At 39.2% G+C, this 13986-nt stretch overlaps 1 protein-coding gene across 1 annotated transcript in view; it reads right to left on the bottom strand.

The window, feature by feature from the left end:
• The window catches only part of Nme8 (NME/NM23 family member 8), a 66564-nt gene extending 53025 nt beyond the window's left edge, over window positions 1-13539 (bottom strand). Inside the window, exons 1-7 of the mRNA XM_028789277.1 lie at window positions 13507-13539; window positions 13368-13425; window positions 13075-13181; window positions 11042-11113; window positions 7812-7928; window positions 7164-7230; window positions 5872-5945 (exon numbers count right to left, since the gene is read on the bottom strand). Coding sequence (XP_028645110.1) covers window positions 5872-5945; window positions 7164-7230; window positions 7812-7928; window positions 11042-11113; window positions 13075-13181; window positions 13368-13425; window positions 13507-13539 — 528 coding nt within the window. The remainder of the gene's footprint in view (window positions 1-5871; window positions 5946-7163; window positions 7231-7811; window positions 7929-11041; window positions 11114-13074; window positions 13182-13367; window positions 13426-13506) is intronic.
• Between the last annotated feature and the right edge of the window lie 447 nt (window positions 13540-13986).

Here is a 13986-nt window from a genome sequence, read left to right as displayed (position 1 = left end):
TAACTCCCTTAAAGAAATACAGGAGAGTACAAGTAAACAGATAGAAGCCCTTAAAGAGGAATCACAGAAATCCCTTAAAGAAATGGAAGAAAACACAAAGAAGGAATTAAACAAAAACATTCAGGATCTGAAACTAGAAATAGAAACAATAAAGAAAGTTCAAAGGGAGACAACCATGGAGATAGAAAACCTAAGAAAGAGATCAGGAGTCACAGACGCAAGCATCACCAACCGAATACAAGAGATAGAAGAGAGAATCTCAAATGCAGAAGATACGGTGGAAAATATTGACACAGTTGTCAAAGAAAATGCAAAATGCAAAAAACTCCTAACTCAAAACATCCAGGAAATCCAGGACACAATGAGAAGACCAAACCTAAGGATAATAGGTATAGATGAGAATGAAGAGTCACAACTTAAAGGGCCAGTAAATATCTTCAACAAAATTATTGAGGAAAACTTCCCTAACCTAAAGAACAAGATGCCCATAAACATACAAGAAGCCTACAGAACACCAAATAGACTAGACCAGAAAAGAAATACCTCCCGTCACATAATAATCAAAACATCAGATGCACAAAACAAAGAAAAAATACTAAAAGCAGTAAGGGAAAAAGGTCAAGTAACATATAAAGGCAGACCTATAAGAATTACACCAGACTTCTCACCAGAGACTATAAAAGCCAGAAGAGCCTGGACTGACATCATACAGACACTAAGAGAACACAATTGCCAGCCCAGATTACTATACCCAGCAAAACTCTCAATCACTATAGATGGTGAAACCAAGATATTCCATGACAAAACCAAATTTGCACAATATCTTCCCACAAACCCAGCACTTCAAAGGATAATTGATGGAAAATGTCAACACAAGGAGGGAAACTACAACCTAGGAAAAGCAAGTAAGTAATCTTCCAACAACCCCCAAAAAAGATACAAACATAACTTTACCTCTAATAACAAAAATAACAGGAAGCAACAATCATTTTTCCTTAATATCTCTTAACATCAATGGTCTCAATTCCCCAATAAAAAGACGCAGACTATCAGACTAGATACACAAACAAGACCCAGAATTTTGCTGCATACAAGAAACGCACCTCAGTGACAAAGACAGACAGTACCTCAGAATAAAAGGGTGGAAAACAAGTTTTCAAGCCAATGGTCCCAAGAAACAAGCTGGAGTAGCCATTCTAATATCAAATAAAATCGACTTTCATCCAAAATTAATCAAAAAAGATAAGGAAGGACACTTCATACTCATCAAAGGAAAAATCTACCAAGGTGAACTCTCAATTCTGAACATCTATGCTCCAAATGCAAGGGCACCTACATACATAAAAGAAACTTTACTAAAGCTCAAAACACACATTACACCTCACACAATAATAGTGGGGGATTTCAACACCCCACTGTCAGCAATGGACAGATCATGGAAACAGAAACTAAACAGAGACACTTTGAAATTAACAGAAGTTATGAACCAAATGGACTTAACAGACATCTATAGAACATTTCATCCTAAAACAAAAGAATATACCTTTTTCTCAGCACCTCATGGTACCTTCTCCAAAATAGACCATATAATTGGTCACAAAACAAGCCTCTACAGATACAAAAAGATTGAAATAATCCCTTGCATCTTATCAGATCACCACGGACTAAGACTGGTCTTTAATAATGACAAAAACAATGGAAAACCCACGTACACATGGAAACTGAACAACTCTCTACTCAATGATGACTTGGTCAAGGAAGAAATAAAGAAAGAAATAAAAGACTTTTTAGAATTCAATGAAAATGAGGACACATCATACCAAAACTTGTGGGACTCCATGAAGGCAGTGCTAAGAGGAAAGCTCATAGCTCTAAGTGCCTACAAAAAGAAACTGGAAAGAGCACACACTAACAAGTTGACTGCACAACTAAAAGCTCTAGAACAAAAAGAAGCAAATACACCCAGGAGGAGTAGAAGGCAGGAAATAAACTCAGGGCTGAAATCAACCAAATAGAAACAGAAAGAACAATACAAAATATCAATAAAACCAGGAGTTGGTTCTTTGAGAAAATCAACAAGATAGATAAACCCTTAGCCAGATTAACCAGAGGGCACAGAGACAGTATCCAAATTAATAAAATCAGAACTGAAAAGGGAGACATAACAACAGAAACTGAAGAAATTCAAAAAATCATCAGATCCTACTACAAAGGCCTATACTCAACAAAACTGGAAAACCTGGATGAAATGGACAATTTCCTAGACAGATACCAGGTACCGAAGTTAAACCAGGAGCAGATAAACCATCTAAATAGTCCCATAACCCCTCAGGAAATAGCAGCAGTCATCAAAAGCCTCCCCACTAAAAAAAGCCCAGGACCAGATGGTTTTAGTGCTGAATTCTATCAGACCTTCAAGGAAGACCTAATACCAATTCTCTTCAAACTATTCCACAAAATAGAGACAGAAGGAACACTACCCAATTCGTTCTATGAAGCTACAATTACACTCATACCCAAACCCCACAAGGACCCGACAAAGAAAGAGAACTTCAGACCAATCTCCCTTATGAACATCGATGCAAAAATACTCAATAAAATTCTAGCAAACCGAATCCAAGACCACATCAAAACAATCATCCATCATGATCAAGTAGGTTTTATCCCAGGAATGCAGGGATGGTTCAATATTCGGAAATCCATCAATGTAATCCACTATATAAACAAACTTAAAGAAAAAAACCACATGATCATCTCACTAGATGCTGAGAAAGCATTTGACAAAATTCAACATCCCTTCATGATAAAAGTCTTGGAAAGATCAGGAATTCAAGGCCCCTACCTAAACATAGTAAAAGCAATTTACAGCAAACCAGTAGCCAACATCAAGCTAAATGGAGAGAAACTTGAAGCAATCCCACTAAGATCAGGGACTAGACAAGGTTGCCCACTCTCCCCCTACCTATTCAATATAGTACTGGAAGTCTTAGCCAGAGCAATTAGACAGCAAAAAGAAGTCAAAGGGATACAAATAGGAAAGGAAGAAGTCAAAATATCGCTATTTGCAGATGATATGATAGTATACTTAAGTGACCCCCAAACTTCCACCAGAGAACTCCTAAACCTGATAAACAACTTCAGCAAAGTGGCTGGTTATAAAATCAACTCAAACAAATCAGTAGCCTTCCTCTACATGAAAGATAAACAGACTGAAAAAGAAATTAGGGAAATGACACCCTTCACAATAGTTGCAAATAATATAAAATACCTTGGTGTGAATCTAACCAAGCAAGTGAAAGACCTGTATGACAAGAACTTCAAGTCTCTGAAGAAAGAAATTGAAGAAGATCTCAGAAGATGGAAAGATCTCCCATGCTCATGGATTGGCAGGATTAATATAATAAAAATGGCCATCTTGCCAAAAGCAATCTACAGATTCAATGCAATCCCCATTAAAATCCCAACTCAATTCTTCACAGAGTTAGAAAAGGAAATTCTCAAATTCATATGGAATAACAAAAAACCCAGGATAGCGAAAACTATTCTCAACAATAAAAGAACTTCGGGAGGAATTACCATCCCTGACCTCAAGCTGTACTACAGAGCAATAGTGATAAAAACTACCTGGTATTGGTACAGAGACAGGCAGGAAGATCAATGGAATAGAATTGAAGACCCAGAAATGAACCCACACTCCTATGGTCACTTGATCTTTGACAAAGGAGCTAAACTGTCCAGTGGAAAAAGGACAGAATTTTCAACAAATGGTGCTGGTTCAACTGGAAGACAACATGTAGAAGAATGAAAATTGATCCATTCTTATCCCCTTGTACAAAGCTCAAGTCTATGTGGATAAAGGACCTCCACATAAAACCAGATACACTGAAACTAATAGAAGAGAAGGTGGGGAAAAGCCTCGAATACTTGGGCACAGGGGAAAAGTTCCTGAACAGAACTCCAATGGCATATGCTCTAAGATCGAGAATTGACAAATGGGACTTCATAAAATTGCAAAGTTTCTGTAAGGCAAAGGACACTGTCAATAGGACAAAACGACAACCAACAAATTGGGAAAAGATCTTTACCAATCCTTCATCTGATAGAGGGCTAATATCCAATATATACAAAGAACTCAAGAAATTAGACTCCAGACAACCAAATTACCCTATTAAAAAATGGGGTATAGAGCTTAACAAAGAATTTTCAACGGAAGAAACTCGAATGGCCGAGAAGCATCTAAAGAAATGTTCAGCATCCTTAGTAGTCAGGGAAATGCAAATCAAAACAACCCTGAGATTCCATCTCACACCAGTCAGAATGGCTAAGATTAAAAACTCAGGTGATAGTAGATGCTGGCGAGGGTGTGAAGAAAGAGGAACACTCCTCCATTGTTGGTGGGACTGCAAGATGGTGCAACCACTTTGGAAATCAGTCTGGCGGTTCCTCAGAAAATTGGACATAGCATTACCCGAGGATCCAGCTATACCACTCCTAGGCATATACCCAGAAGATGCTCGAACATATAACAAGGACATATGCTCAACTATGTTCATAGCAGCCTTATTTATAATAGCCAGGAGCTGGAACGAACCCAGATGTCCTTCAACTGAGGAATGGATACAAAAAATGTGGTATATTTACACAATGGAGTATTACTCAGCTATTAAAAACAATGAATTCGAGAGGTTCCTAGGTAAATGGATGGAACTAGAAATTATCATCCTGAGTGAGGTAAGCCAATCACAAAAGAAGACACATGGTATTCACTCACTGATTATTGGATATTAGCCTAGAACCTTGAAATGCCCAAGATGCAACTCACAGGCCACATGAAGCCCATAAAGAAGGAAGACCAAGTGAGGGTGATTCGGTCCTAGAAGGAGCAACAAAATACTCAAGGGAGCAAATATGGAGACAAAGTGAGGGACAGAAACTGAAGGAGGGGCCGTCTCAAGACCACCCCACCTGAGTATCTATCCCATGTGCAATCACCAAAGGTAGATGCTGATGTGGAAGACAGGAAGTGCATGCTGATAAGAGCCTGATATGGATATCTCCTCAGAGGCCTTCAAGAGTCAGACATATTCAGAGGCAGATGCTCACAACTAGCCATTGAACTGATCATGGGGTTCTCAATAGAGGAGTTAGAGTGAAGACTGAAGGAGCTGAAAGGGTTTGTGGCACCATGAGGAGAGCAACAATACCAACCAACCACAGCTCCCAGGGTCTAAACCACCAGCCTGGGAGCACTTAGGGGGGGATCCAGGGCTTCAGCTGAATATGTAAAAGTGGAGGGCCCTGCTGAGCATAGGTGGAAGAAGAGAACCTTGACCTCATGAAGGCTGGATGCCCCAGGGGGTGGGAATTTTGAGGGTGGGGAGGTGGGAGTGGGGGGGTGTAGATAGAGGTTACATCCACAGAGAAGAAGGAGGAGGGGCGAGGGGATTGGGGGTTCTGAGGGGGTGGTGGGGGATGGGGTAAGGGGACAACATAGGAAATGTAAATAAATCATCCAATAAAAAAAAGAAAGAAAGAAAGAAAGAAAGAAAAAAAAAGAAAGCACTGAATTTATTTTTAAACTATCGTGTATTTAAAAGTGCCATGTACAAGGCAAAAAGCAAGCTAACGTGTGTTTACAATATTGTGTCACTAATAGCTAAACAAAATGAACATTTATAACAATTTCACATGACATCTAAAATCCTGACAATTTCTGTAGGTTGATGGTGGCAAAGCAATTAATTCAAAGAAGATGCAGGGGTAGATGAGACAGAATAATCAAACTCCTTCAGCGAGAGCCAGGAGTAGCAATTCAGTTCTATCTTATTATTTTGTAACTAATTCAAACAACTTTTGATAAGCATTACTTACTTTTTCTTTAACTTCTACATTTTTTCTCAAGAGTACATCATCAGGTTTGATAATTGCCATATTGTAAACTTCCACTAAGAGAAAATCCAAAAATTATTATTATTGTATTTATTATTATTATTATTATTATTATTATTATCATTATCATCATCATCATCATCATCATCATCATCATTTTGGTTCAGATACAGGATAATGAGAGGTCTGGCAATAAAAATATGAATTAATAATGTCTGAGTTTTTAAGGAGACAAAATTTAAATTTATAGGCATGTAGTTTTGAAATAATTCTCATACATTAGAATTACACCCATGGTTCCCACCACTCAGTAGTAACAATGACTGGAACTTCAGCTTTGCACTGTGCAAATAAAAATGACGAACCAGCAGAGCTACCATATAAGAAGTGCTCTCTTCCCACAGACTTCTTGTATCTTAGTTACCTCTCCTGTTACTGTGATAAAATACCTGACAAAAACAACTTTTAGCAGAAAGAGTTTGTTTTGGCTCACAGGTCAAACAAACCAGCTGCCATGGCAAGGAAGTCAAGGTGGCATGTGTTCATATCACACTACAGTTGAGAGGCAGAGTGTGAAGAGTGAACGCTGCTGTTCAGGTATTGCTCCCCTTTTATGTACTTCAGGGTCCAACCTGGGGAACAGCATTACCTACAAGTGACCTTCCCATCTCAGATAACCTGATCAAGGGAACCCTGGACAGGCATACAAAGACTTCTGTCCTGGGTGATTCTAGATTCTGTCAAACTGACATTTAACACTAATTGTCCCAACAGTTCACAGAGTGTAAGTAACTCTTTTCCTTTACTGCCCCTCAGGAAATAAACATATGTACTCGAGAGTGTGCACGCGCCCATGAGTATAATACAAGCACATGAATACGTGCACACAGTTGAACAGATACACACCCAAACACATAGAGAATCCAGGAAAGTCATGGGATTTTCAACTGAGATGTAAGTTAAAACTACTGAATTTAAAGGAGAAATTATTTTTAACAAAGTTAGGAGGTGAAAAATGGACTAGGAACTAGTTGCCCAGATCAGTTACAGGAGATAGGCACACGTATTCCCGGGTAAGCTTTGAAGGGTCTTTAACCAGAAAAGGAGGCAAGAAAAAATGAAAAAGGAGCCTTGTCTTGCAATGTATGAACCATTGTGAAATGGAATAGCCCTGGAATGACTAGCACTAATAAAGCAGCTCTCTGTTGCTATGGTAGTATAGTGAAAGAGCATGTGTAGAAGCAGTAGCTGGACTCTGTTACATCGTTCCTTACCAGTACTTTCATACTGTACATCCCCATATTCTTCATCGGTTGAATCTACTAGTGGAATTTCAACATACTGTGAAAGAGAGATTAAAGTAAAACAGCTACTTTAGTGGAAGAGTGTTTAGAAATGTCGTTTCTAGTAAACAAAACACAGGGGAATAGAATGTAAAACACAAAGACCTCTTTGTTTTACCTTGGCACCATGCATGCCACCACCTTGCTAGTTATAGAGTATTGCTAGCTATACTTCACAAGAACTGAAGACTCTTGTGTCAGAGGCTGAAGCCCCAGTCCGTGATGCTACTGGGAGGTTGAGGAAAATTTTAAAGCAAAGCCTAATTAGAACAACATAGCTCATTTGGGACACATCCTTGAAGAATCTCTTCCTTTCCTCTTACTTTTTCACTTCATGGCCCCCACGAGTTAAGCAACTTGGTCTACTACAAACTGCCTGTCATGGTGTGATAGCTTGCTAAAGCCCTAAAGCCACCAGTAGTCAAAACACAATCTTCTTCTTTAACAGCTAACTATTTTGGGTATTTTATCACAATGACATAAAGTGGCCTAACACGTAAAGCTAGGGAAAATACCTTAGGAAAACATAAAATACAATGCATTTAAGACATTATACTAGCCATTCACCAAGAATATTACCTGAGGACGAGTCAATTCACCTGCTACAACTTTCCTCTCTTCATCTATCAAGCTTATGACTTTTCTATTGATAAGTGGTGCATTTGCACCCTGAATCTTCGCAACAATTTTACCATTCTACAAGAGGAAGTATAAATACAGTTTCATTTTCATAATGTCAATAATTATCATTTACTCTAAACTAAAGTTTCCTCCTCTTGCCCCCAGCTCCCCCCGCTTTTTCTGCTACTATAATCAGCCATTTGAAAGTGGTGCTGGTGGGAAATTTGAGTTCTAATTCCAGCAATTAGAGTTCCACACTTGGTCTTCTATGTAGGTCAAGGGTGTGTCTCCATCTCCTTGCACCTCAGGTTTGGCTGTACTCCATCGCCTACAGCACGTTACCATCATACAGGAATTATCACCTTTACCACCAATCAAGAGTGCCTCCCTCATTCATCCTTGCTCTAAATGTGAGGGATTCTAGACAGGACTTTTAATTTGCTCGACTGATGTTCTGGTTTCCTTTCTGTTGGTTGTGATAAAACACTCTGATCAAAGACAATTTTGAGAGAAAAGGGTTTATCTGGACTATACTTGTCTATCATAATCCATCACTGAGGGAAATCAGGGTAGGAACTTGAAGTACAACCCATAGAGGAACACTGCTAGCTGGCTTGCCCTCAAGCTTCCTTATAAAGCCTAGGACACGTGCCTAAGGATGGTGCCAACTACAGGGAGCTGCACCCTTCTGCAACAATTATTAATCAAGACAAGTGCTCACAAATATATCCACAGTCAATCTGCTTTAGGTAATTCCTCAATTAAGACTCTCCTGATAGAAGAGTGTTATCTCAGACTGACAATGAGAACTAAGATGGATGCCACATCACTTTTGTCTGTCTTTCACCTTGTATGTACGAAATATCAGTTTATGGACATGGATCAGGCCTGATGACATGGAATGAGAAGCCTTGTATCTAACCCTATTAAATAACAAATAAAAAAAACCCAAACCCACAAAAGTACAGAGACATGTGGCGTAACAACTACAGTTAAGAGTTAACACCTAAGAGAGGCTTAGAACACTCAGAATCTCTACATGACCATGTCTAAACAGGGAGATCAGCTGAAGTATTGCTCTATATCAGGAAATGTTTCTTACTTTAAGATATGAGAAATTAATAAGAGAACAAGAAGGCGAAATGAAAAAATATATATACTATGCTGAAGGGTAGCAGATTCCAAGGGTGAAGGACTTCAAGGAGACAAGGCAAGTAAGAAAACACTCTGGGAAGCTGTGTCTGAAACCAGCATGTATGGTCACAACACTCAGAGAAATGCAGACCACATGGGGACCCAGGCACTTTGGAAGGTGAAGGCTCCCCTCCCTAGTTTCACTGAAATGCATACTGTGCCAATGACTAACATTTTTTTTAAGAAACATTTATTTTAGTGTGTGTGTGTGTGTGTGTGTGTGTGTACACATGCATGTGTGCACATCCATGCAGTCAGCCTGGAGCTGAATTTACAGGTGGTTGTGCAGCACAGTGGTGATTAATGTGGACGTAACTGCTGAGCCCTACCTCTAGCCTCCCGATTAAGATGTGGAGGTTATTTTTCTACTTTCTAGGAAGGATTGCAGGAATCAAGAGAAGATTCTGTCTGCAATTCAGTTATAGGTCTCAGTTCTATACCAGCCTGATCATTCTCTTGAGAAGAGTTGTTCCTACTGACACTTGCTAGAATGAAGTTTTTGTCACCTAGAAAAGCTGACTAATAAAAGAGATGCATATATAAGTGTTTAAGTCAATGACCAATCAGCCGGAGGACAGCTTTGTGGTGTGGGAATATTATTCTTCCATAAGTGGTCATCAATGTGGTATGTTCAGAGAAAAGTATCTGAGGTGTGAACATGGAGCTTAGTAGATGGAGGTTATGTTGAAAAGAAAGATCTTAGATGGAAAGGAGAATAAAGAATTCACAAGCCAGGGCAGAATGGGGTGTCTGAAGCCCCGATGAGAACAGGAGGGCTTGGGTTTGAAAATCAGACTTTGCACCACATGCGAAAACTGTGCGGTTATGAGCAGGATTTGCTCTAAGATGTGAAATGACAGGACTTAGGTGGGAGAAAAGGAAAAGTTGTCAAAGGTAACGGATTCTAAGTAACAAAGGAATAGAAAGCAAGTAAACTATGAATGAGAGGGAGAGAGAGAGAGAGAGAGAGAGAGAGAGAGAGAGAGAGAGAGAGAGAAGCTCCAGAGTCTGACAAAATCTGAAAAACAAAACAAAAACAAAAAATGCAACAAAAAAACAAAACCCACCACTTTCAGGCTGCAGGCAGGTTCCAAACCAAGCAATTCTCCCCTTTGTATAGTTTCTTATTCTGCTTCCTTACACTACATGTAGGCTAGGTGGCATCAAACTGTCAATCTCTACAAAGACCATGTCTTTAAAAGGTGAAAATTCTATACATCAAACTGTATGCATTCAACACACAGTGCAAGAACATGATACATTTTGTACTCATTTAACTCAATAACTCATTTCTTAAAACAGGTACAAGTGTATTATGTAATGGGATTTAGAGCTTATACACAAGAGATGTTATTAATAATTATTTCTACTATCGAAAGATAAGTACCCTGCACCAGAAGGTTGACTGAGTGGTATACACTTCCATTGATGTTTCTCTTGACTACCACATGGTTGAGTACTTAACTTCAGGCTGGTTTTAAAAAATAAGTTTTACTATGTTGTTGTCTGACTATTACAGTTGTGCACCTATTAAAAATATAGGTAAAGTATAGGCAAGTGTAAAGAAGAAAAACAATAGATCCTCCAGCCCAGTTAGTTAGAGCTGGTTAGAATACCAGCTCTGGAATAAACTCTATTTCTGAACATTTGTGAACATGTAGATGGAAGCAGAATGCATAAGAAAGAATGACTAGCCAGACACCTTTGCACAAATCCATGAACACTTAGAACCAATCCTCTCCTGCAGCTCCTCTGAGAATGGTCCCTCATGCTGGTAAATGCAGTCTTATTTGTCTTTTTTTTTTTCTAATCAGCTTGGTGTGCTAGTCTTAACAAGCTCTTGGGAGGTGAATTATTAAATTTCTTATTAGACAAATAGAGATAAGGCAAACACTGTGCAATTATGACCACCAGCAAACAGCCCCATGGTAACTTTCAGTGCTACCTGCTCCTTCACATGGACCAGATAATGAGATGATGAATGCTATACTTACGAGACTAAAGAGGAACACAGGCTCACATTTATCTCTAAATGGCTGCAGAGTCACAATGTTGTCAGCTTCAGCCTGAAGGATATTGTAAGCATGTTATACAATAATGAGAAAGCAATATCCACATTATTCTGTATGCTATTTTAAGATGCTAATAGAAACATGTACAACTTTTCTGGGGACTGCAGCATTTCTGGGTTTGTGATAGTTGTATAAAGGATCAAATGGCATGGTTTAGCAACTCAAGCCCTGTGCTATTTGGATCCAATGGTACCTTTCAGTGTTCTCCTTTACCAAAATGCTCTCCCTAGTTAAACTCACTTCTGTTTCTACCTCCCTTGCTGCCTGGTCTTGCCATCACTCTTCCCTTCCAGCCCACATATCCTGGATCCAAAAAACGTCTGTTGCTCCCTCCTGACAGGTCACTGTTCATCATCCAGAACAGAATGTCTTTTTCAGTAATGTACTACAGCCAGGGGTGGGACTGTCTCACTTGCTTTGTTAAGAAAGCAATGATTTTCCAATTACATGTAATGCCAGCTCTAGAGTTTCTAACACCTCTGTCCTTTTGGAAGACTTTCAGTCAACATGCATGTACACACGCACACACACACACACACACACACACACACAGAGAGAGAGAGAGAGAGAGAGAGAGAGAGAGAGAGAGAGAGAGAGACACAGAGACACACAGAGAGACATACACACACATACAGACACACAGAGAAACATACGTATATTCAAACTAACATGTCCACACAATTTAAAAATATAAAGAAAAGAAGAACAGAATGTTTCTGCAGAAAGGGAGGCCTAGTTGATAGGTGAGGTCAGGAAGCCAACTGCACAAGGGTCACTTAAAAGACAGGGAAGGCCTGCACTGAAAGGATCTCATGAGTGGAGGTGTTGTGTCTGTCTCATAGACTATGAAGTTTAGGGACCTAGAGTAACAGTGCACACAGCAGTTATCTGTCTCTGTGGTTTCCAGCTGGCTGGCTCAGGTGTGCATCTATCTAGTAGAAATGTGTTCTCTATCTGTTCAATATGTACCAATGTAAAGTAAATCTTAAAAATTATTATTTTATACAATGTTAGTATTTAAAGCATATCTTAATGATTGATATTAAATAAATATTAACCAATAACTGAACATAGCTAAATTGTCTCAAACACTAAATTTCACAATAATTTAATTTAGTGACATCAGTTTTATAATTTTTAAAATTTATTTGTGCATGTAAGGGATCAAGAAAGAAGAAGACAGACAGATAGACAGACAGACAACAGACAGACAGACAGACAGACAGACACAGAGAAAAAGAGAGAATCTTTCCCTGCTCCCATCATTTGAGTCCCAGGGATCAAACTTACATCTTCATTCCTGTCAGCAAGCGCCTTTGCCCACTGAACTAGCTCAACAGCCCTCAATGTTCAAATTTAAATAATTAAAATTGAGAATGCGTTTCAATAGTTGGTCTAGATCGTTCTCAAGAGTTCTGATGGTGTATAAAGGCATATTGGACAGCAAGATTCTAACCGATTGTTAACTGGCTATAGATTGAACTACATATAATTACTGGACATAGATTGAATAATCAATCAAGTCAAGTGAATTTGGCTGTGATATTTAATCTCTTGTCACTTTTGATAACTAACAGCTGAAAGAAAAATTACTTATTTTGAACTATTTGTGCATAGATGGGTTCCTAAGGGTCTACTCCATGACACCCAGGAAATAGTCCCCCATAATCTTAACTCAGGGACACATATTTACCACGCCATGTGGCACTATCAACAGACATATGCCCATTATTATATTTTTCTGAGGTTTTTGGTCATGAGTTATCTCAGCATCACGGGAATTAGATGAAAATCATATTAATTCTCAAACTTAGTAGAACTAAATATATATTAAAACTGCCAAGCCAACATTGTTTAGAGTGAAGACTGGAAGGTTTCTTAAGCTAAGAAAATACTTGAAGTACAGGGAGATCTTTAAACATGGCAAACACATTGAACAAAAACAAAAAGCTTACAACGACGAAATGAAGAATCTCATCTTCATTCAGTTCATTTTTTAGTTTTCTGAATAAAGCTTGCACGGCTTTGCAGGGTCCACACCAGGCTTGGTAAACATCAATCACTGGAAAATGGTGACATTATCAAAGAGCAGAGTCGAAGAATCTGGATGGTGGCACATTCCCATCCCAGGTGAGGGACCCCAGGAAGGAAGGCAGGAAGGTAGCTATGAAACAGGGAGTTGAATTCTGCGAAGGGTCCCCAGGTGCTTGGAAGCAAACCCGAACATGACAGCAAAGAGCCCCAATACCTGTTAAGCCTTTGTTCAGTAACATCTCATCCCACAGGTTCTGACTATTGACGACTGACTGCAAAAAGCAAAATACAAAATATGGTAAGAGGTAGCAAGTGTCATTGCACCCGAAGACCTGCTGAGACTACGGACCCACCTGTAGCTGGACTTCACGCTTTTTGCTTGCCATTTGTCTACTTCTGCATGGAATAGGAAAAGAAAAACAAAACATGGGGGAATTTAAGCAATGTTCTCTTCGTATACCCAAACCACATCTTCAAGTACTGTCCAATTCCCTTTAGAAAATGCTGGCCTGCTCAGACTTGTCTCTAGAGAGGAGTCAATGTCATAGGCAGACTACTGCATGCTGGGCAGGGATTCTTCCAACAAACCAAAGCAATGCCAGAATATTACGGGCTTTTGTTTAAAGTCATACTGCATGCATTTGTGTGTGTGTGTGTGTGTGTGTGTGTCTGTGTGTGTGTGTGTCTGTGTGGTAGTTTCCTACACCTTTAGCAGAACATGTTAGTTTGTGGTAAATATGCCTTTTAGATATGCTCACTCCAATATATTGAGTTTTTAGAACAAAAATCACTACTGTTCTCCGGGGCACAACGCAAATGGTGTCAGCCTCAAG

The sequence above is a fragment of the Grammomys surdaster genome, unplaced genomic scaffold (genome assembly GCF_004785775.1).
Source record: "Grammomys surdaster isolate TR1022 unplaced genomic scaffold, NIH_TR_1.0 125807, whole genome shotgun sequence".
In the NCBI taxonomy this organism is placed as follows: Eukaryota; Metazoa; Chordata; class Mammalia; order Rodentia; family Muridae; genus Grammomys; species Grammomys surdaster.
The sequence above is the reverse complement of the archived record's forward strand: the minus strand, read 5'-3'. Positions and strand labels throughout refer to the sequence as shown.